The 24435-nt window shown below is 42.7% G+C and overlaps 1 protein-coding gene across 7 annotated transcripts in view; it reads left to right on the top strand.

Moving 5' to 3' along the window:
* The first annotated feature begins 11468 nt into the window (after positions 1-11468).
* Positions 11469-24435, top strand: part of RAPGEF2 (Rap guanine nucleotide exchange factor 2) — a 180730-nt gene continuing 167763 nt past the window's right edge. For all 7 annotated transcript variants that reach the window (XM_032185985.1, XM_032185981.1, XM_032185983.1 and 4 more), the window contains exon 1: positions 11469-11578. In XM_032185985.1, the coding sequence (XP_032041876.1) occupies positions 11510-11578 (69 nt within the window). In that variant the 5' untranslated portion in view covers positions 11469-11509. The remainder of the gene's footprint in view (positions 11579-24435) is intronic.

Here is a 24435-nt window from a genome sequence, read left to right as displayed (position 1 = left end):
TAAGGGGGATCCTTTTAACATTGGATATATCAGAGGGTTTTCTGATGATTCTGCATGCAGTGCTAGAGGAGCCAGGGAGCCAGTGCCCTGCATGCCAGCAGCACTGGTCTGGTGGTGAAGGAAGTCCTGATGAATAAACAGGTCATGCCACCTGAAAAAGAGCCATGGGGGCCTCCTCAGGGCCTCCTCTGATTGTACTGCATTGACCCACAAACCATTCTGAAGGACTTTGTGGTAGCATTAATACAGTTTTGGAGATTGGCATACATTCTTGGTTGGCTTAGGTGCTGCAGCTCCAAATAAATCTTTCCCTGACTTCTCTCAGCCTCTCCACAGAGAAATGTCCTTAATGCAAAGCAGGCTGGTCCCGAAGTAGAAATGTGTTTTATTTCAGTGTTTAGGGCATACAGGCTAGCATTCTTAGAGAGAAGAGAGGGCTCCTGCCTACTGCCATTTCTTCCTCCCCTTCCATCTCGCTTCATTCCTCTGGGTACCAGGGAGCACTTTGGCAGCTGAGGGTGTTTGCCTTATTTTTCTCACCCTTCACAAAAGCTGCCCTCTGCTTAACATGCGCATTCCTTCCTTCAGAGCCATTTTCCTCTGTGGACTCTCGAGGCTAGCCAGCAGCCAAACAGTAGGGTGAGCTGCATGCAAAAGCCTTGATCATTGACAGGCTGTCTTACAATTTCTTTCTTGTATTCAAGATGCAGATGGATGTTATTAGAAAGGTTTTTACTTTGAATGTGCACGACTTGTCCACATGCCTGAGATTAGCGCTCAATACTTATATAATGCTTTTCATCCTCAAAAGGGCTTTACAAGCACGAGTCCTCAGAAAGCTCCTGTGAGGTGCGTTCATTTTGTTATATACTCTATAACAAGGAGGGACACATGTCAGTGACTTGTTCAAAGATGTATCACTCAGCAAGCATTATAAAGGAAGGAAATCTTTACACTTCCCTGGTGTTCCTCTCTGATGTTTTCCTGTCAAAAAATCATAGTTTCACCATGGCAGCATGTTTTTCTGTATGAAGGAAGTGATTAGTGACATCAAAAATTAAAATGCATCTCAGGTTATAGTAATACTAGATAAATACACAGCATTTCTAAAATTTATGAGGCCAAATTTCCTACTGCATTAAGCTTCAAATAAAGCGGAACAGGAGCTGAAAGGGATCATCAAAGAGACCCAAGCTTGACAGAGGATCTGGAGCGCTTGCCTCAAACCATACCTCAAAACAGAGGGAAATGATTTTAGAAGGAGTGATGAAAAATGTCTGTCTTCTCAGTTGAAAGAATAGCGCAAGATTTTTTTTTTCTGCTTTAACTGCATGATTATGATTAAAACAGCTACAGTAACAGCAACAGCCCCAGTATGAACTCAGCTCTACCCAAAGTTCTTGTAATATTGCATCTCATTTCAGTGAGGGGGCTGAAATAAGCTGTAGCTGTGAAAGGCATCTTTATAATTATGTATTCTTGCTGAGCTTTTACTGGCATGACTGCCTTGGCATGCTTTACCTCGCACAAGCAAGCCAATAAACGTTTCAAGTGTTGACCAGCAGACATGATCTGGCTGGGGCCAAGATCATTCTGTGAGATGTGGTTTCTAAACCAGGTCAGTAAGCCCTGGGGGGGTGTCTATCAGCATTAGGGGTCTTTGTACCCTCTGTGGGCCTCTGTACATGCATAGGTAGCTGGTGGCAAAAACTGGCTAAGAAATCAGTAGTCACCTTAGCCCAATAAGGAATTCTTAAGAGATGGAGAGTTGCTTGTCCTGAATAAACCATCAGAAGATTTCAAGGGGAAGGGTCTACTTTATAGACACACACCTACTTCATGCTCCCTGGGCAAATAGGTTGAGAATAACCTGTCTAGTCCAAGTCATGAAAAGGATAAAACTAGACAGGTTAAAGCAAGTATTTATTTTAGTTCTGCTCCAGCTTCCTTCTTTTGATTAAGCCTTGTTTTCGTCATTATTTTTTTTTTCTTCAACTGGGTAAGTAACCACATAGCTATGTCTGGTGAAAATAGGGCTCTGCAGCATCTTGGGAAAGATGTTGAGAATTAGTTACTGAGCTCTCTGGCGTGGCAGAGATGCCCATCTTCTCATGCTGCAAAAAAGTAGGGTGAAGGAGTGGAAGTGAATAAGCTAGTCATGCTTTTTTAATCCTACAAAAGGATATTTTTTCCTTGAAAATTCTATATTCAGATCTTATCTCCCTCTAGCTGCTCTTGGAAGGGTATCTGGCCCCAGAAACTACTCTGGAGAAATGGGAAACTTCAGCTCTTTTCTGGTTTTCTGACCGCCATACAGTGTTTCAGATGAATTCATGGGAACGATGTGCAGAAAAAGTCATGAAAATTGCTGTTTGGGAAATCACAGCTGGAACAAGTTATCACATTTTTATGGATTCCACATCCATGGCCTTTAATGTCAGCTACCTTATTTTGCTTTATAATTGTGTAAGTGACTACATCTGGGCCAATTAAGCACTTTCATTTGCCTTTAAGAGTTGGAAGACACTGCATGATTTAACCTTTAACATCTGGGGGAAAGAGATGCTCTACCAGGGCTATGCGATACCTGCATGGTTTTGATGACAAAACACATGTATGCTCATTGCAAAACCACGAGGTGTAAGTTACTGCCTTAAAGCTATGTAATGCTCTGGATGTGTTCAGCACTTGTATTTCTCTTTAAATCTTATGAGAACAAAGAATTGCAAGGACTGCGGTATGGGTTCAGGCAACCTGTGGACTGGTCTGTAACAGATGCCTTCACATCTCCATCCCTCTACAAATACCTTTCTTATTTCCCACAAGACTGCCCTTGGAAGCATCAGGTTTGAAGCTCTCACAAAATGAGGTGCAACTTGACTCCCACAAGGTTTTTTTTGTTTTTGTTTTTGTTTTTTTGTTTTTTTTTTTTTTGTTTTAAGATTTAACCATGGTAGGGAAATAATTCCCCTCGTGCTACTCTCCAAGTTCAAACCAGCTGAGTATCTACACCGCTACCACTAGTTTCAAAGAAAGTGTGATGCTATTGCTTGAAAGACCCCTCTTCACACTTTGAAGATGTGCTGATGTGTGTTTTAATCAATTTTATTTACATTGCCCAGGAGTATCAACCTGCTGTCTGGCTCATATATGTGGTGAGTGGGATCTTTAATAAAAATGTATTAGTGAGGAGTATGGGTTAAGAATTACAGGTACTTCAAATAAAACTTCAGAAAGTCTATTTGCATATAACAAATATCCGTGTGAATACTTAACTTCAGGAGCACTGGTATTATTTCAGAAGCATAAGGGACCAAGACAAATTAATTAAAGATGAAATTTTCTCTTGTACTTCAGCTCTTTTCCTCCACGACAAGAAGAATCTAACTTCATCCTGAAGGCAAGAGTAATGAGAAGGCTTGAGGCAGAATTATAAGCTACTTGCATGCATGGAATGAAGTTACACAGCTAAGTTCAACCTGAGAGACTTATCATTTCAAGAGTCTGAGCATTGCTAACACGATACAGATGTTGCCACTGGACAGACAGGCACAAGATTGTTTTGTTGTTCGTTATGCACCCCTTCCTGGCGGCACTGCCGAGCACAACTCAGAGAGGTCGCTCTATCTGGGAGTTAAAATCATTATTTTTTTAAATTATTTTTTTTAGCTGGAGATGAAAAGGAGCATGTCTGTCCTCTGTTGCAACACCATGGGAATTCCCAGCAGCCCCAGCAGGGACCAGAGCCAAGGAGCAGATCCTTAGCTATTTTCAGCAGGCAGAAGCCAGCTCATCTCCTTGAAACACAAAGGTTTTTGTTAGACGAGGACCTGGGCTGTAATACGAAGGTACACAGAAGCAGGAGAAATGATCCACCTGAGCCCTGCCTCACGTGGATGCTAATTGCACATGCACCGGAGCGTGTGGATTCCAGTCTCCACCCTCCAGCATATTTGAAGGAGGATATTCCTGAAGTATGCCAGGACTTCCTTGTCCCAAGGACTAAATACATTTGGCTGTCTCCATTCCAGCTAGCTTGAGCTGAAGAAAAAGAAACAAAAGCTAAATATGGGTAACACAAGGGTGTTTTTATTGCAGCAGTGCACAGTGCTTTTGTCCTGTCAGTCAGATGCCAGCATATGTCAGCAGTATTTCAAGTTGTTAGTGCATTGAAAAAAGGGGAAAATTCCGAGCAAATAACTTCCCTGTGACAAAATCTTTAAGGGTTCACGTGTCTTTTGAAATGAATGTCTTCCAAAGAGTCACTTGGTTTCCCACAAGATCGTAATCTCCATCCCTAGTACCTCTTTCTGTACAATTGCTTCCCACATTTCAGTTTCTATTCCTGACTTAGAAAACACTTATAAGATAAACTTGCTTGGCTGCAGACCTCCCGTTGACAACTTCCTCTAACTGTAGCAGCAATGAGGGGGGCAATCTTCTATTTTTATTTTCTGTAAACTTGTTCTGGAAGCCAGAAGGATGTTCCCATGTTCTTGCAGCAATGGTATAAGAGGCTGATAGTGGATGTTCCAGGCACAAGCCAGTTGTTAGAGAAGTAGGAAGATTTATCATAGCTTGCTGGTGAATGTTTAAAGAGTATTATAAGCATCTGCTTAATACATAGAACAAACAGTGAAGTTTACACACACACACACGCACACAAATGGAGGGAAAGTGGTTATTGGAGTGTGTCTTAGAAATAGATCCAGGTAGCACAAATAACGCATCAGGTATACTTCTATACCATGGTTAGTAACAGCTCACCTCTGCAGTGTTGCTTATTTTTGTCAGTTTCTTCATGTCAGATGAATTTCATACTTGGATTGATCACTATGTATTTTCACAGAGTTAGCTGGAGGTGGAAACAGGAATCTCTCCAAGTTCCCTACAAGAAGAAAGACATAGAAACCCTTATTTTTCTCCACTGGCATTACTGATAATCATAGATTCTGTGGAAAACACACTTGGTCATAACAACCTTTTGTACACATGATCTAATACAAATATTCTTGTTTGATGGATGCAGCGGGGCACTCTGCATACACAAGGTTAGGCATATCATCATTAAACTGTCAGGACCAATCAGGACAATTCCAGGATAGGCTTAGACTGCTTTGATAGTTTACCTCAGTGTTGGTCTAACTGGAATATGCTTTCCTGGGACAAGGAAAAATTAGATTTTAATGCTGTTTTATTCCAGGTACTAGATGGTTTCTTCCTGGAAAAACAAATGGAACGTAAGTTGATGGAGTGTGATATCACTGATTGTAAGTAGCAAAAATATTAACTTTTCTAGATTTTACTGAACTTAAAGCTGATTTTATCTACTTAAATTGGTACCTAGTACTTGTCACATTATGATAAAGGTGTGAATATGCTTTGCCAGGATATGTATGAACGGCATGGAAACATTCATTTAAGCTCACACCCACACATCCCCATATGCTTTGAACAGATCTAAGTGGTGACTGAAGGATGAAGAAGGCTGAACAACACAAACACGCTACACAACGACTATTATTTTTGAAGCAGTGGAATGATTTATAAAGGACACTAGGAAGCAATGGAGATGCAAATGCTCTTCTAATGAGTGCTGGTAGTATCATGTTGGAGCGCATTCACGATGCAATGTAGTGCGCAGGGAAGAGTGCGGCCGATTCCTATAGAACATGATGACAAGAGTAAAGAGGTGAAACATGACGGGAATGCGGCATTCGGGGATTCGTTCCAAGAAACATTTCCAGCGCAAGCTCACCGAGCAGTGCAGTAAACAATGCTTGGTGGCTGACCGAGGAAAGGCAATATGTGGAATAATTAATCAATAATTCATTACAGAAGAATGCTACCAGCTGTAAACTTAATTTATAGAATAATGCCCCGCAGAAATGCCAAAAATTATAAATATATTCATGTTTTTTGAAAGGGCTAGTATAGACTGAAGCCAAATATGTCAATCGTATATAATAAAACTGATTATCTTAAATATTTTTTCTGATGGTAGACAGTGAAAATTAGGCAATCAGTATAGAATCCTAATAATGAAAATAGCACATTTGCAGTGAGAGGTCTTAATAACAGAGTTAACAATACATTTTTATCTTATGAATATTTCACATCTTTGTGCAGAAATAAAATTCCCACTTCTTTTGTGTTTCAGTTTCCTTGCAGAGAATTGCATGCTTTATTTATCATTCTACGCGATCTATTATCAGAACAGATTTAACTTTGTCAGCTTCTAGGGTTTATGAAAAGCAGTATCATTAGATATTAATGATTATCTGGCTACCCATTGTTAATATTTATGAGTTAAATTCTTTTAAAGACTTGGCCAGCTTTGAATAAATAGTAATCCTGTCTAGATTGGCTTCTAGACAATTTCCCTTTTTCATATTTCAGCACAATCATGTAATGTTTAGGTTGTAGAAACTTCAAAAGATTATTTTAAACAACTCAATTACAGTTATTTTAGAAAGAGTAAGTTTATGTTTTCTTTCAGGAAATATATTGGTTTAAAAACAAAACACAGAAATGTAAGTTTGGGCTCTAACTTGTCCAGTCATGAAAACATGAATAAAAATGAGGTATTTCTTTCCTTATTTTGGATGCTACTTAAATATAGCATTTGAAATATATGTGGCACTGAATATATAGTTCACAAAACTGTGATATAATATACTTCAACAGCTGAAATTGCTCCTATGTATATCCTGCTTATATTAGATTGTGGATGACTATTTGGGAAGGAGTAGACTGCATTTTTTACCTATATCAATCAGAAAGTGTCATCTATCCAAAAGGAACCTGTTTTTAATCTGATAGTTTTGTTGCTGTGTAGTGGGTACAATCCAAGAAAAAAAATGGGACCCCTCTCTCTCTTTGTGGCAGCCTGTTCTGGAGCCTACCAGCAACGAAGCACAGACTTACTCTTCTGTACTTTTTGTCATCCCATGGAAATGACCTCTTTCACTACACATCTTGAAAAATGGCAAAAAGATGCTACTTGACAGTTCCATCTTACAATGGAAGTGGAATTGACACTGCTCTGCTTCCACAACTAGCATTTCCATGACTGAGTGATAATGGGCACGTGTATGATGGTCACAAGCATTAATGAAGCTTGTGTTGGACCTACTTGTGCTTTCTTCAGAAACTCAGGCTTGACCTCTTGAGAGTTCATAATTTGGTGTTCATACAGTACCTAGCAGAGTCAGCGGTCTGTTATTGTGCTTCCAAGGTGCTCCCACAATACAGATTTTGGCTACTCTTCCCTTTGTATAGTTACTTCTATCAGCATGGCTGAAGGGAACACTGTGTGTGCCATGAGTTCTTCACAGATGACCCTATAAATACTTGGACAGCTGGTTCATGCTGGTCCCTGAGCTGCCACTGCTAGTATTAAACTCACTAGTTAAAGCTGGTTTAGATGGATATGTTTGCAGGTACAGCATAAGTTAAGCGACAAATATTCCCAAATGCAGTGACATATTCTACATGCAGTGACAAATTCTGAATAAATGTATGAGATGCATCATAGTAGTCACAAACTCTTCTCTTGTTCCTTGTAAGAAAAAGCAAAAGACAAATTTTGTTTAGTGGCACATGCCAGTCTCTTTTTTACAGTATTTTGAATTTTGTGCTGCCTTACAGGTACAAAAGGACCACAAAGCAACAGTAAACATTCAAAGAATTATTTTAGCATGGACTGTATCAACTCACTGATTATCCTTTTAACCTACCCTTCTAGTTCAGGGATAGAGAGTGATGGTTATATACTGTGCTTGTACACTGGAGATCTCTAGTTGAAAAATAGCCATGTAGCTAGAGAATGCATTAAAAACAAAAACATGTTCTTCATGTTGTAAAAGACAATAAAAAATGGAGTTGCAAATGGTAATAATCACATCCATGTATAAATTCCAAAAGAACAACATTATTGGAAATGTTGTCATCCCCAAAAACTGAGCATAGAGGCTAAGCTTGTTTGAAGGAGATGGCAGTAGCCTTACTTGTACCAGAAAACATTCATCCTTGTCTTAAAATCCAATTAAATTGGATTCTGCCCAGCCCAATGGGAATGACTCCTATTCTCAAGGTCAGCTATGGAGTGGTTCATCAGATTGGCTCCCCTTTATGTTCCACCAACACAGTTATGAAAGTAACTTTTTATGCTTTCGGGGAAATGGCCAGAAGACAGCTGGGAAGAACTTGACAGGCAGTTCTGCATACTGAAACTCATCTGTATGAATTTGTTTCAGCTGCCACCCAGTCTTCAGAAGATATATGAAAGTGACAATTTACCCAAAGAAAGGAGATCAATGAGTTTTTATCTGCACTGACTATATACTTTTCTGAAAATGTTATAATTTACTGAAATCCCCAAAGAGACAATGTTCTATTTCCCTATAAGAGCAGGCTGGCCTCTGCTGAACAATCCAGGTATTAAACTCTTGGTGACCAATAACTGGTGCCACAAACTAAAAGCTGTGTGGCTCAGTCAAGTGCCAGCCTTTGAAAACATGAGTGTCTTTTTTTAACATGAGGGTCAGCTCATAGAACTGCTGAATTTTTTCCTTGGCATTTTAGTAACTTTGACTTAACCATTTCAATTTGTCCTTTAAAGTAAATGAAGATATTTGGGAAGACAAAAATTCTGCAATTTATAAGAAAAATACATTTCCTTAAATGTTTTAAAATGGGTTTTAAAATAGGATAATGTTTTTATTTCTTTGTTAACATAACACTACTAAGCAATATTATATCAAGCTATCACATTTTGAGTTGCATCTTCTTCATATGGCTGAACTACCAGCAATGTATGTACCATATGCACTGTACATGGTTAACTCTTGATTTTCTATTGTTCAGTGGGGTAGGAAACCTATGGAGAGTAATGACGTGACCAGTCCCCAGAAAAAAAAAAAACACCAAAACAGAACAAAACATTGTAAATCAGGCTGCTTAATGTAGATAGACTAAGGAACAACCAAAAAGGAAATGCAGAATGAATGGCAGATCCTGATATATGTGTATATTCTAAAATGTATTGATCTACTGCTGAAGTCAGAAAACAGAAAAAGGCTGCATTTGATATTGTATATTATACTTCACTGAACATTTGCATGAAAATAGTTTTTTTTTTTTTTTTTCCCAGTGATTAACAATTGTGTCCTTTAAAAATATTTTTCTGTGTATCTTGATGATTATTTTGATGATTATTTTGATGATTATTTTTGATGATTATATATTCCCAATTCAGATGTAAGAGCTATTCTAATATCAGGAAGAAAAGACAACATAGATGACACCATGGTATCCACCATGGAGATAATAAAAAAATCAGAAGCATCTGCATAATACAAACATATTGCTTACAGACAACTAAAGAAAGTGTAAGTGCAACATATTCTTAAATACTGTTGAGAAATTGTTGAATGTATTTTTATGTAATTCTCTAGCTTTCATCCATTGCCATCTCCATTGTGGTGTGTGATGGGCCTCTGACATACATCTATAGCCATCAAGATTTGTTACTCTGATCAGCGTATAAACAGATCTCCCCAAATCCCATCAGCTGAAGTTAAGTATCATTGTGAATCACAGGTATTCTGTTAACAGATAACAACAAAAATGAATCAGAGTGAAACCCTTCACTTTATGCTGTTAAATCTAACAGGTCTGAAATTAAAGATAATTACATATTAAAATAGAGTGGGTAGCTCTGTTTTGATTTAGAGATACGAACATGTCAGGCAAGCTCATCTGCAACAGGAGAGATTCAGTGCCCCGAAGTGATGGAAGAGAAGAGCCCAAGAGAGCATTCCTTGCATTCCTGTGGCACTCGGCGTGTACATATGCCCCACAAAAAAAAAGAAAATCTTAGCACTCCAGGTTGGTATGCTGATCTTCAGAAAAGCTGGTACTTCCGTGTAGCTGCAGGCTTGATTAATTTGAAGAAATGATACTCTCTGGATGATGAATGTGAGGCATATTTAAAACTTATTTTTCAGGGCAAAGGACATTGTATGTCCAATGCTAGTTAAAAATGAAATTATTCCCCATAAGGACTACTAATAAGCAACCAGAAGCAAAATATAGCTGGGATGTGGAGCTCTCCCTGTTTCCCATGGTCTGCCCAGAATTATACCCCGCATATGAGTGGGCTTAGCCCAGAGAGTTATCTTCGTTAACGAACCAAAAGCAGGTTTCATTCAAGAGGTTTAGTAGACTACTATTTGAGGACACGGCCTGCTTGAGAGTCATCCATGTCTAAAAGCATACGGCTTTGTCTCCTGAGACAAGAAGCGTATGTCATGCAAGACAAAAACTGTTCTCCCTATGAGTGTTCATTGTTTTTCACAAATAAAAATAAAAACAAACGTGCTACCTTACAATAAAAATGTGCAAACCCTTATTAGTGACTGAAAATCAATTCCATCAGATTTCTTTGTGTCAGTATTATTTACACTGCACAATACGTAGCAGCAAAGGGTACACATTGTTTACAAAAGGAAATACAGTAACAGTTCTACATTGCCACTAATGACACATTAATAACAGCTCCCTGCTTAGCATTTCTTAAGCTGCTGCTGTGCCGTGTTCAGTGTCGTGGCAAACAAATATGACCAGCCATGAGATGAGACCTTTGTGCTCTAAAGGCTGTGCTCAGGTGAGAGGACAGAGCCAAGGGAAGCCCCCAAACGTTCAGCCTGTCCCCCCATGCTGCGGTGAGGGCGGCCGGCCTGGGTGGGTTTTGGGAGGGATGGCAGCAGGTGGCCTGCCCGAGGCCCCCAGCCACGCCACCCAACAGGTGGGGTCCCAGACGCTTGACGGCACCCTCGGGACTCTCACACCCCATCTTTTTGGGGCGAAAATCCCCCAAACGACAGGCGGCGGCTCTCGGGGCAGGGCAAGCTTCCCGGGACGGCTTGCAGCAGAGCCGAGCTCGACCACCGAGCCCGAGAGCCCACCTGGGGGCACCGGGGCGGCAGCGGGGGCCCCACCGGGACCCCAGCGGGGGGGAGCCGGGCACAAAGCGCCCCCCTCGGCCCGCCCCGTCCCGCCCCGTCCCGCCCCGGCGCTCCGCCTCCCGGAGCCAGCAACTTCCCCGTGGCCGAGACGGGCGCGGAGCCCCCCAGCAGCCCGGATGGGAGGCGGAGGCGCCCGGGGGGATGCGGCGGAGCGGCAGCGGGCCGGCGGCAGGCGCAGGGCCGGATAGAGCGGGAGCGCCTAGCCGCCGCCGCCAGGCGCCCCCAGCCCACCGGGCGCCCCCGCGCCCCCTTCGCCGCCGGGGCTCGGTCTCGGTCTCGGTCTCGGCCTGCTCCGGGCGGCGGCGCTGCTGAGCCCGCGGTGCCCCCCCCCCTCGCCGCCGCCTCCTCCTCCTCCTCCTCGTCGCCCCGGCCCGCAGCGCCAGGCCGCGGCCGGCCCTCCCTCCTCCTCCTCCTCCTCCACCTCCTTCTTCTCCTCCCCTCCCTCCTTCCCCGCCGCCTTGCCGGCGGAGAGGGGCGCGATGGCGTCCTACGTGGATAACAGCTTCCGCCAGGCGGTGATGAAGAACCCGGCGGAGCGCAGCCCCCAGGTAAGCGGCACCGGGACCCCGCGAGGGGAGGGAACCGGGGGGCACCGTGGGGAGGAGGCAGGGACGGGGCGGCCACAGCCGCCAACTTTCCTCCTTGCCCCCCCTTTCGCCCCGGGGGGGGTCGCGCCGACTGCTCCCGGCCAGCGGCGGGGGCGCACCGGGGGTCGCGGAGGTCCCGAAGCCGCTGGGGACCGGGGCCGTGCCCGCGGGGCGCGGCGGGGTGAGCGGCGCCCGGGGCGGTCACCGCCCGCTGCCCGCGGCTGAGGAGCTTTTCGCCGCGCCCCCCGGCTGGCCCTGCGGGGGGCTGCGCTGCCGTCCGCCCCGTTTTCCAGGGGCTCCCCCCCCCCCACACACACACCCCTTGCGTCCTGGGAGCTCGGCGTGCTCCGGGTTTTTAGGAAGAGATGTTTTCGCAGATTATTTTGGCACGGCGCTGATTGGCCGGTGGCGCTTTCAAATTGGGGGCAAAGAGGAAACCTTGACTTTCGGGCTGCACCCAGAAGTCATTCCTCCTACTAGAGAGACGTCATTGTGGTAATGTTATTTTTATCCGCGTGGAATACGTGTGAGAAAATAAAAGCTTCCATGGAAAAACACGCTGGCTGCATAGGCATCATACTTAGCATGTCTCCTTTACAAACCTTCTGGTCCCCCCGTCTTATTTTATTTTTTTTTTTAAGCTTCTGGAATGTGTTTTTGTGGTGCTAAAGTTGTTTCTTTGTCCTTGTTTGACCTTTCCAAATGTCTGTTCCCGAGTGTTGAAGCCGGTCCTTCAGCGCCTTGTGGAAGCTGCAGGAGGCCGAGCGCCCTGTCCTGGGGAGAGCGCGGTTGACGAAGCCGCGGCGAGAGCCCTCGCGCTGGGAGAAGCACGCAGCCCAGCACGGGGAGCCGTGGTGGCCGTGCCCGACCTGGGCAGCCGGCTGTCGAGGGACGGCCGGCTGTCTGCGGGGAGTGACACCGGCAGTTGCTCAGGAACCAGTCAGTCAGGTCGTGGGGCCACCGGGCTGGGCTCAGGAGCCGAAACTTCCCCGTGACAGCTGTGTAGGTCCGCGCCAGGTGAAGCGAGCTGGCCAACTTGTGTCCCTGCCAGCCAGCCCTTCTCTCTGCAAGGGGTAACCAAAAAAAATAACTGGGAGTAAGAAGTGACGCAGTGAAAAAAAAAGTCAGCTTGAATGCAGGGACAAAGCTGGTGTGAAGGGCACAGAGCAGAGAGTTAAATCGGGAACGCTGGGGCTGCATTAATGCACCAAAACTTCAAAAATCAGCAGACTGAAAGCCTGCTGTGGCAGTCGCCACAGGAAAAGAAACCCACCCTGAAATCCACGGAGCTGACGCTGGCCAAAATAAGCCGCAAATACGACCAGATTGGTGGGAAATGTAACATGTCATTAGCGCTGGGAATGCTTGAAGCTGGTGATCAGGCATGCCCTCCTGTCGCTGCTGGTGGGAGCAGGGCTGCCAGAGAAGCAGTCCCCCTGCCCTCCCTGAGCGGCTTGTCCCAAGCTATGCTGCGTAGAGTTTTCTAGTGCTTGCTTTCCACTCTGGAAGTTGTCTCAGTTTTATCTTACAGAGGTATTGGAATTTGAAAGATATGTAGCTATGCATGATAGCTCTGTAATGCAGTTATCAAGTGAAAAAAAAAAGTTTTTATATAAAGATACCTAGACCTTGTTTTTCCGTCCTCCCCAAAAGCAACTTTTTACCATCCTTATTTTCCTTTCCATGTGTTTTCTTTCTTTACTACGGGACCTGGTAAAGGTAGTTACTTATTTTTGGCTTTTGAGAACTCATTAGGTGAAATCATTTAGAGTCAGTAGAGGGTTGGAAAGAAAATATATATGATTATCATACTCATGTCAGTACAGGAAATAACACAAGAGGAGTGTTAGCATATTTACTGCTTACTTGCATTAACAAACTCAGTGGGACTCAGCTTCTCCCAGATGAGGGAGGTGTAAACTTGTGTTTGACATTACTATTTTGGCCTGGATTGTCACGGTGCAAATTTAGTGAAGTGACTTCACTGCAGGCTCAGATGAGAGGAGTGACAGCAACATAGGAAGCTCTCAGGCACGTGTACAGTGCTAATGTCTGTTATCTCTGATAGAAACCATTGGAGAAAGCAAACTTAGCTTTGCATGAGCATATGTAATGCAAAAGTCTCTTGGTAATTTTGAACAGGGCTGTTTTTATGGGGGGAAGTCAAACTATTCTATGACTGCTTCGGGAAGCTCTTAGTGTCATACCTCTTCCATGTGTCCTTGTTTAAACTTTTTTTTTTTTTTTTCTGAGTTTTGTGAATTACAGCTTAACACTCCGTTGCCAAAACTAAAAAAAAAATAAAAATAAAATACATATACGTAGCCTGTACTAGAACATGTCTGTTGTGTAACAGCTCTCCTCTGTAATTGCTTTATTAAACTATTCATTTTCTCTTTAAAGACTTGAACTGGGAAGTTAATTTAACTACTTTGGGGAATCTGACTTTTAAATGTTCATAAATTACAAATGGTTTTATGCCCTTAAGCTGTGAGTAATAGCAGTCTACTTTTTTTCTCCCAAATGTCATCTTGTATGAAATTTTATAGCTTTATGTCTTATCAAAACCATTTCTTATCAGCTTCATGGGCCACCTTAGAGAGCACGATGTTTTTTTCTGGTGTAGTTTGATCAAATAAAATAAATACGGCTGCTTTTGTTTTCCACTAAGAGAAAACGAGCCCTAATCTCCCTCTTTATCTGAACAGCTCATTTGCATGGCATGGTATGTGACTTGCTGGGTACTTCAGAAACTCCACATACTAGCTCACTGTATTCATGCCACATAGTGACGTCTGCAGGAAGAATTTTTAACGTATGCCTTAAATGTGTTGGGTGCCGAAGGTTTTCTTCTGGAAACAGCCATCTCAGCATGGTAGTGGCTGAGAAGTCACAGCATCAGCGGGCACCTAGCAGGAGAGGGGAGCACTGCACCGCTCCCCTTGGTTGGGTGCTGGTGTGTCACTGCAAGGCCCGAGACGTCTAAACAGGATGCTACTGCTGGGCAGATATTCCCTTCTTGAGTACTTGAGAGGAACAATGGTTTAATTATAGGATGTACCTATGCTTTTTCCAAATAAACTTTCAGCTTGTTCTCCAGTTGTGTTATTTTTAACTCGTAGCCGCTGATAGTGTGATTGTGTGCAAGCTTAAGATAAGCCAGAAATGAGCGTTTCCTTCTTGCTATAGTGATCTCTTAGAAAATAAAAGGGAGGCACTTTAATTTAACAGCCATAGGAAAGAAGTGTTTCACAGGTGAATCCAGGGTAAGGGAATACATTCAGGTTTATTGTGAATATAACTAATAAACTAGAAGTTAGTTGTTAACACCCCCAGAGAATGAAAATCCAGTGTCTGGTGAACCAGTGCTGTCTTTTGGTGGCTCTTAGGTTGTAGCTGGGACAGATGGCTGCAGGCAAGATGAATGAAGTTACGGTAAATTTGTACCTCTGCCATAGAGGTTTTTCTTGCCATGTTTCAGCATTTAACTGGGAGAATAAAAAACAAAGTAACTACTGCGGAAAAAGTGAGACCTTTACCTGACAAAGCAAGTAATGTGTGTGTTTAGCACAGAAATAGCTACAGAATATATCTTTGAAGTAAGGATACATTTTTTCCTCTTAATGTTTACTCTTGAGCTAGTGTTGGTACACAGCATAGCTTCAACAAACTCAGCTGTAGAGTAGGCTGCTTTGTGCCGATAACCCAATCTGAGAACCCTTGCGTAGCTCGGATTCTTTCTTGCGACCTCTCATCGCAGTCTGTCAGAAAAAGTTCAGGAATGTCTGATTCAAAGCTTCCACCATAAATTTTCATGTGCTTCCTGAGGCTGAGGACTTGCACTTTAACAAGCTGCTCGGTGTTTCTCTTGTTCTGAAAGAAAACAGGTTTATTTCCAAGCTTTTCTGAAGGAGGGTGCGTTTTCCCATAGCCCTTCACATCTCTGTTGATAAGGGCCTTGGGAATGGTGAGAACACAGAGGAGTGAAGTTGTTGCTTTTCTTTTTTCTTTTTGCATTACTCCTCCCTGTAACAGGGTGAGTACTCTGTGCGTTAGCAGGTTTCCCTATCCTGTAGGAGTGAGTTTCACCGATGCTTGCAAACACCCGGGTGTGACGAGGGAGCCTCCACCTATAGAGCAGAAATAGCTGGTTTGAAGCCTTATCCTCAACACGTGCCTGCTTTCTCATTGCATCAGGAGGTTGCAGCTGGGTTAGCTGTACAAATCCAAGCTAATTGGAAACTCGGTAACTTGGAAACTGCCGGTTTAACTGTAGCAGTGATAAGCTCAGTGTAATTTCCTACTTCATTAATCGCCTGTTTGATAGAGTTTGCTTTTGAACCCCGCACTTGCTGTACCTGCAGGAGCATCTGGAGCTGCTTGGGGCTGGTCCTGTCCCTGTGAGTTGCAGGCATGCTTGTGACAGCCCTGTGGGCACATGCTCCTGCCCGTAAAGCTGTGAGCATTGGTGCTGCCTTTCCTTTCTGTGGCACACTTGCACAGTGAAGCTCCTGAAGCGAGCAGCTTGTGCTTGCTGGGCCTGAAGCCTGGGCACCCACCCCTCAGCCCACGCTGCTCTCACCTGCTCGCCTCCCCCGGTGCCACTCGCTCGGAGCCCTGTCCTCCCCCACCCACACCCTGCCTTTCTTGCGGTCTGTGCTGCTTCGCCGCACCGAGTCGGAGGCGAAGCCATCAGCTGAACCACTGAGGCAAAAAGGACTTGTAGTTCTTGCTTGCCGTGGGAGCAGAGCTAGAGCAGTAAGCGGTGCACAAGCGTTTCCCCTGAAGTCACGTTTCCCCTTCGCAGGGAGGCACGCTGTTTGCTGCGTGCTCAGGGCGTTTGTGGAAAACACTTCACACCCGGGGGGAGAGCTGAGGGGAGGAGAAAAAGATTTAAACATAATCTCAGGAGATGCTCTGTTTAGTTTATACCAAGTGCAGGAGAGGTTAGATAAGTTTTTGTGGAAGGAGTTACTGTTTTTCAAATTCCAAGACTTTAAAAGTCTGTGTGCTTATGCAAATTATTGAGTGGTAGCTCTGATTCATTCTGATGAATTACTGATTTGATTTTGATAGCTTTTTTCCTAAATCAAGATGCTGCCACTTGATCTGTTAGTGCATTTTGAGAATAACTCTATGTATAACGAACAGACATTGCAAGAACTTTGACTTCCTTATGGAGGGCTTTTTGTATCCTCATGAGAAAATATATTTTGGCTTGTGTTTTGGGAATTTTCCCACAGTAGGAGATCTAATTTTTGCAAGGTATTGTTTGGGAATTGAAAAGGAGCGCTGGCAGAAAGATAGCTCCACAAAGAGCCTTTGTGAAGGGCGGCCCAGCCTGCGCGCGCTGTTTGCTGCAGTCAGTGTGGCAGATTTAATTTGCTGGATATATTTTGCATGAAAGGATGTATTTTAGTAAGTCTCGAAATGGAAGTAGTGTTCCAGTTTGCTTGTTCTGAACTTTGTGAAGTACAGAAGAGAGGAAGCCTGCTGCAGCGCTTCTCTTACAGCTTTGTTTTGGGGCTGAAACTGGCTGTTTATTCTCTGTGCAGCTCTGTTCTGCACGCGTATCTGTGGATGGATTTCTTTGTGCGTCTCTGTATTGTCTGACCTGAATAAAAGTGATTTATATCCCATTTTCAGCAGTCCCAGAGAGTTCTGGTTAACAATGATGGCCAGTATGTATATCATTACCTGATTAAAACAGTGAAGGAAAAGGATAAAGTTAAAATAATTTAAGTGTTCTGGGAGAGGGAGGGGGAGAAGGGTCTTTATTCTCAGTCACTAATAAAACAAAGGTGTTTTGCTATCCATAAAAATACCAATACAGCAAAATTTCCACATTTTTATTTTAGTTGCAGGTACTCTGATAAACCCTTAAAAGGACACAATGAAAATCTGCTATCAGTGTGAATTACCTGAGAAAAGGGATTAAGTTTCGTGGAAGGCATGTTGGCCAGGCATGTCTGTTGCCTGTCTTTACTGGGCTGATTGTTTTTGTTTGCTTGTTTGTGAGTGTCTTAAAGTGAAAATAAACTTGGCTTAATAAATGAAAATGCTTATCTAATAATTATTTGTGGTTTGCAAAAGGGGAGATGCATCCTGTTCTCCTTGGGATGATGCTCTTAAATTTTGGATTTTTTTTTTTTTTTTGTGGTTTGTAATTGCAGTTTTTCTTTTTCTTTTTCACGGGTACTTTTGTCTCCCATCTGTCTTACTTTTTCTGCATTTGGAGGGAGAAATAGCAGTGCAGTATTTTCTGTTTGAAATTAGTCATTCAGACGTCTTGTCATATTAACCAAAAAATAAATACAAACTTAGTGGGGTAAGATAGGATGTTACGCAAATGTGGTCTGTAAGCAGATAATGGAAAAATAAGGCAGTACCACCAATACAGCTGGAAGAAGCTTCTGCTTGAGATTTGGCTTGTTTAAACAGAAGGCTAAATCTTTTATGGCACATTGTATTTTTCTAGCAGCAAAGCTTGTTTAAGAGCTTTGTTTCCCATGCTGATGTCTTCTGCTGCCTCACTTGTGCTGATCCAACTGTTTGTGAGGCTACAACATAAACAGGATAAGTGATACAATCTTGTTAGCTGAACAAAAGAAAATGACTTTTGAGAGGTAGGGTGTGAGGTTTCTTCTTTCTGAAGTCTGGGTGGTGCAATGGTCTGCTTTAGATTATGGCTCCAAATGGAAGTCTTGGCGCATCTGAAAGCGCGAAGACTTGTATAAGGTGGAGAATAAACGCTTACATTGTGCATAGGATCTTCTGAACAGCTTGACCTCTACAGAGAGCATGTGGTGCTGTGTTATCAAACACTTTCTTGCAGTATAAAAAAAGAAATGGATGAGACGTTACAAGAGTATTTACTCTTGATGCATTTTCTAACATGAGAATGTTTTTAACCAATGATGCATATGTGCAAGATACTTCTTGAGAGAGTTTTTTTTTTTTTTTTTTTTTACTAGGGATTAACATCAGAGGAAACTTTTGTAATAACTCCCTATTTCTAGTTTCTTTTTCCCCACTAAAATACAGCAACAGCAGGAAAACTGGGTAGCGACACTATCTTTGTATGCACTGAGCTGGGTGGGTAAGAGATGCTAACGCCTGATATGTTTCTGTGTGCTCAATATTGACTCTTGTCTGTATTTGTGTTGCTTTGTTGTATGGGGTATGAGAAATGGATGCTTGTGTGCTTTCTTCATAAGGAAAACAAAGATATAAAGGGAAACTTAATTTTGTTCGTATGCAAGTTAAGAGGCGCGCACGCCTTTTCCATTTGTTATCTGTTGGGACGTATCTACAATACATACTCTACAATGTTTTTGTTTCGATTTTGAGGTGAGTGCTTAATCTTGTTAGGAAACCTTCCCTTCACCTGAGCAGAAGACTTTGTCAAAATACTTGACCGAGCTGAACTCAGTAGCACGTTGCAGTTGTGTATGTAGCCAGCATGAACTTGACTGGCTGTGTGTATTTTGGCTTTGTCAAAGAAGTATCAGGATACACAGCAGTGAGTATTTAAGTGTGCTTTGAATGGAGAGAGTGTGCCTTGGCCGTGCAGTATTACAGATTTCTTTGTATGTGGGGATCAGAAGTACCCTCCCTGGTCTGTGCAGGCAGGAGCCACTGCCGTAGGCACAGTGCCTGATGGCTGACCGTGTGCTGTCCACTGGCTTGCTGTGAAGGTGGTGTGGCTATGGTAATGAAGAAGCAGCGATTTTGTTTATATAGCCATGTCAATAGTTTTAACTGGCGTTTTGCTGTATTGATTTATGGTGGCACTGAGTGTAGAGATAGCTCTGGTCTTTCCAAGTTAGCAAGTACAAAATCAAAATCTGGTTTAAAAGGTGTTTAGATGTGATTGTATCACCAAGGAGGAGCACGACATGCTGAGCAGACAAGATGGTGTTGTTGAGGTATTACTGGATTCTATGGCAGTTGATTAAAAAGCTTTATTAAAAGAAAAGACAGACACCCCCCCCTAGGCCAAACTCCACAATTTCTGGATGTGAGATTTACAGAGATTCTGTACTGAAGAGAGTGTTAAGAGCGATGCAGGTGCCTGGTGCTGCTGAAACAGGACATGTGGCCAAGATGCTTTGTGCTGCTGGGCTTGCTGTTGGAGCCCTAACAAGATGCTGAAAGCTGCAGAGATGCTATCCATCGGTCTTGACACAAGTTGTGATTTCCTGTTGAAGACAGTTAACGATTGGCTGCTTCCCCAGTGAAAGCAGTAAATGGCCCATTGATTGAAATTACATTAGTACTATGCCTTTGTAAAATATTAATTTAGCTTGTGGATAAAATGCATGTTGGTTTATTGCATCGCTTCCTTTCTGGCTGTAGTCTCAAAGGAGTAAGTAGCAAATGCATCTTAAAAAATGAGAGGAATGGCTTGTGGAGGATGCTGTGTGAAACAAGAAATAAGATCTTGCGCCGGTGTGTGCTATGAGTGCTGGTTACATGGCCTGATTTATTAAACTCTTTTTTTATTGGTGCAGTAGCTAAGTAATTTCTGGAATATATTGCCTGCTACAGAGGTAGTGAGCAGACAGCAAGCACTCCGAGTAAAGCAGTTTTCACTCTGAGTTATGGAAAGGCAATTTTGAGGGTCTCGGTTTGAGTAGCACTTCACGTTCTCTGTTGATCTGCTGTATATGCTTCTACGTGGTGCCCTGAGTGTTGGGGGCCTGTGATGAATCCATTACACAAAGCACCCAGAAATCCTGCCTGGGAGCTGCCCAGAGGGGTCTTCTCTGAAGACTGAGCACTTCTGTGTGACGCAGGTGTGGAAATACACGTGGCTCTGTGAGCCACATGCTGACCAAGACCAGGCACTTGTAGGAAGGAGGGTAATTGTGTTTCCATCCTTATTATGGCTTCTCTGTGCCTGCTGGAAGCTGCTAATTAGGGCTGATGCCTTGTTTTAATACATGATGATTTAGTGGGAAGACGCCAGCTCCTTGGTCACAGGCCACCAAATGACTATCAGATGGCAACACAATTCAAGACTAGCTATTAAAAATGATTTGAAGTAACAACGTCAAGGAAAGAATAATTGGTGCAGAGGTTTTCAGAGGTGGAGGAGAAGAGTTTATTGCATCTCTGCTGTATCTGAGGCAGCCATCTATTTTAGTGCCATGAGCTCTTATTTTACTACACAGAACATTGATGGATAGCGGGTCTCCACTACTCCTAAATCCTCCTGGAGAAGCCTGTAGGGCTTTTATTTAGGGTGACTCTTAGAAGAATCTCTCCTCAGCTGTTGAAAAATGTGTGGACAACTGGGTACTGCTGGAGAACGATTACGTACGTGATGTGGTGCACAAATGCTTTGTTAGCTTTATAAAGCAGTTGTAAGGAACTGGAGCAAAGAAACCTGAGCTTTGCTGTAGCACGTGTTATTGGTCCGCATGGGGAGACGGTGTATTTCTGAATGCCCAGGTGAAACATCAATCCTTTTTTCATTTCTCCCTTCTCTTACTCTTTGTACCTAGCCCCGTACTATGGTTTTGTCTCTGTCCTGTTAATTTGATGTCTTGTAGTTTCTTCTTTTCTAAACCTGGGTTAGTAGTTTTTGTTTTTGCGCCTTAAGGTATTTACCTCAGGTATTTTTCTTTGTAGGAGGAGAGCACTTAAAAATGTCTATTAATTTCAGAGTGGGAAGTAAATTCCTCTTAATTTGCAAAATATAATACAATGTATATTACAGAAATTATTGTTGACTTGTAGAAGAAAAAATAGAATTACAGTATATCCTCGTTTGAGCTGGAATATGCCAAACCTTTAACTTCATTGGGCTGACAAACTAATGTGGCTGTTTAAGGTCTAACTTTCTTATGTGAATGGATATTCTATGTGAGTGTAAAAATAAAGACAAACTAATGGACTTTTCATACTGTCTGTCTTAGCTGGACAGTAAGTGAACGTGTGGCTGTGACGAAAGTAGCACAGTTCGTAGTGACACAACCTAAATAAATCCAGTCGGGTTTTCTATTGACATTGGCCCACGTTTCAGCATAGGAGTTACCTTACACGTCTCTCGAACAAAGGAGGTTTGTCTGAAGCAGGTGTTCTAATGGTTACCCTGGCCTTTACAAATAGTTTTTTGGTGAAGTATTACTTCAGCTGACTGTGGGTAACTTCATAAGGCGTCTTGGCTTATTGCACGTATTTTCTCAAAAGGGCCATCGTGGCAATAGCTTCATGATGCTTACTCCCTCTTACATGGCTGTTTATTTTTAGAAGGTACTTGTCACAATTTGTCAGCCACATGCTGGCCCGTCACCTCTGCTGTTAAACAGCTGCTAAAATGCAGTTTCTGGGACGACTTTGTAAACCTCATATAACGAATTAATACCTACCCTGATTGTTCCAGGGTAGTCTTATTTTCACTAGGAAATATGCAGCTTGAGCTTGCCAGCTCTGCCAAACCCATGAAATGGTAGAAAAAAAATAGTCTTATTAAATATTGCGACTATACCACAGCACACTAAATGCAATTAATGTGGTGGAATGGGTGTGAAGGTATCTGGTGAGATGCCTGAGCATGTTGAAAGACTTGGATTTTATTTATTAACAGCAGTGAAACAGGCTTCTAAATCAGTTTGTTGTGAATAGGGATAGGAGGTGGTGAAGAAGTAGCAGTGGCAGTGCCTGGGCTGGTAAGACACGACTTCTTACATGCTGCATTGCTTTAGGAAACTGCTGTCAGGCTTTTACAGGAAAAATGAAAATCCTACGTTGTACAAATGACATCTGATCTCTTCCTTGATTTCTTTCCTGTTTCTTCTATTTATAGATGTCTTGTTTTGGATTTATCTGAAAGCCAGGGTCAGGAAGTACAGTCCTTCAAAAATGCTACTTGTTGTGGGTTTCTGGCATGTCCTCTCCCCTCTCCTTCCCAAAAGGAACTGTGCAGACAGTATTTTTCCACAACAAAGCATGGATCCTCAGCCCTGCAGACTTCAGGCTTTGTTGACAGTGGCATATACTGCTTCACCTCCAGACCCAGAGCTGTCCTGTCTTTTAATCATCCCTTGATGTCCACGTCAGTTGTACATCTGATTAAAATGCAAAAGACATTAACCACTTTATTGGGAAGTGTTACTACTTTGAGCAGTGTCCACGTGTGCGTTGGGATGTGGGGGCAGAGGTACATGGGCTGTATCCTATTTAGCAGGGCTAATTTCCCATGTAGAGTTTCAGATGACTAATTACTTTATTTTAGACTTGGAAAAAAAAAATATATACACACACACACACCTGAGGATGCTCAGCCTATGCTTCCATCAGCTGTTTAGGGGCATGGTCTTGGTGCCAACATCACTTTGTCTCTCCTGTCTTGAAGGAGAGGAGAATAAAAAGCCCAAGGTCATGAAATGCATGAAGCCTTTTGCTAATTCTGGTGTAGGAAGAGGTTTTTCCCGAACTTGGAAACAAAAGGCAATTTCTTCAGCTGGCCTTCTGAGAGAGTGTGGCAATTCTGAGGGCAGTAAAGATGTGGGATAGAAGTTCAATGAATGCTTTTGATGAAATAACTGCTTTTGTGGTGGCTGGGGTTCAGCACAAGGTCTTAAATTCTGGCCTGATTTCTCACCAGCAGCACTGCTTAGTCACTCACGTTTGAGCTGTTCTGTTTATGCAGGAAAGTGACTGAACTTGTATGCTCCTGGCATGACTGCTTACAGCAAGAAGGACCTTAAAGTACTCTTGAGGAATAGGTATTGCAATAAGGAATTTAAAAGTAAGCTATAATTGAAAACAACATTACAGTCTTTAACTAAAGGACCCTGCCACCAAGTCTTCCTGTGATGGTTGCTTTTTTCTTTTTCATCTAAACCTGTGGACTTACTGAGACTGCTGATGACCAACAACTCCTTCTTTTTGTCATACACATGACTGTGTTATACTGAATTATTTGTACCCTGTAATGACTGTTTGACCTCTTGACTTTGTTTTATTTTGTTTTCTGCTTCCATATGCAGTAAACTGTTTAAAATCAGAGCTGTCAACAGTAGCTGAATGTCTTTGTTAACTTCAGGTTCCTGTATCTGGCTGTTGTATAACTTTGTATAATGGATGTGATTTGTGTTTAGCACTTTGTGTTTACTTTTAAAGAGACTTTGCAATCTGTTGCCTTGAACTGGTTTCAAGAAAACAAATTGTGAGTTTAATTGTCACCGCTTAACAACTTCATTCTCAGTGTGCAGTGCCATTTGAAAGAGGTTTATGAAACCAGCTTTGCGTGTCTGAAACTTTTCTTAGCTGCTAATTCTAAGTACTGGACAGACTGACTTGAATTTATTCAAAAAGTTGTTACAGCATTTGTTAAGAAACGCTTATGAGCAAAATTTTATACATTCTAACCGTTTTGATGCCCTGTTGGTTGTGATTTCAATTTTAATTCGGTATTTAAATAAAAGGTGAGATAAAAAACAAGTGTCCTTCAGATATGAACTCCAGTGCTCAGAAGGCTTATGACTGGTCCTGCTCCTCTTTTCTTGGGCAAAAGTTCCCATACAATCAGCAGAGAGAGAGAGAGTACCTTATGTGTTTTCACAAATTTACTTTATAGTTCCCATTCTTAAATCTTCACTACAGCAACTAAGCTGCTTTCATGTTTGTCTTGTATTCCTAATTGCTAGCCCTGTAAAATAATAGGGGACTACACTTAGGGCCAAAAGAAAAATATATCTTACTATCTGCTAGCTCCTGTGCCTTATTTTCCAGCTGTAAAAGGTAGAAGGCTGGTAAGCATCTTTTCAGGTGCTCTGATGTCTGTTGAAACTTGGCCTTGCAGACAC

This window comes from Aythya fuligula, chromosome 4, assembly GCF_009819795.1.
Source record: "Aythya fuligula isolate bAytFul2 chromosome 4, bAytFul2.pri, whole genome shotgun sequence".
In the NCBI taxonomy this organism is placed as follows: Eukaryota; Metazoa; Chordata; class Aves; order Anseriformes; family Anatidae; genus Aythya; species Aythya fuligula.
This window is presented reverse-complemented; position numbering and strand designations above follow the sequence as displayed.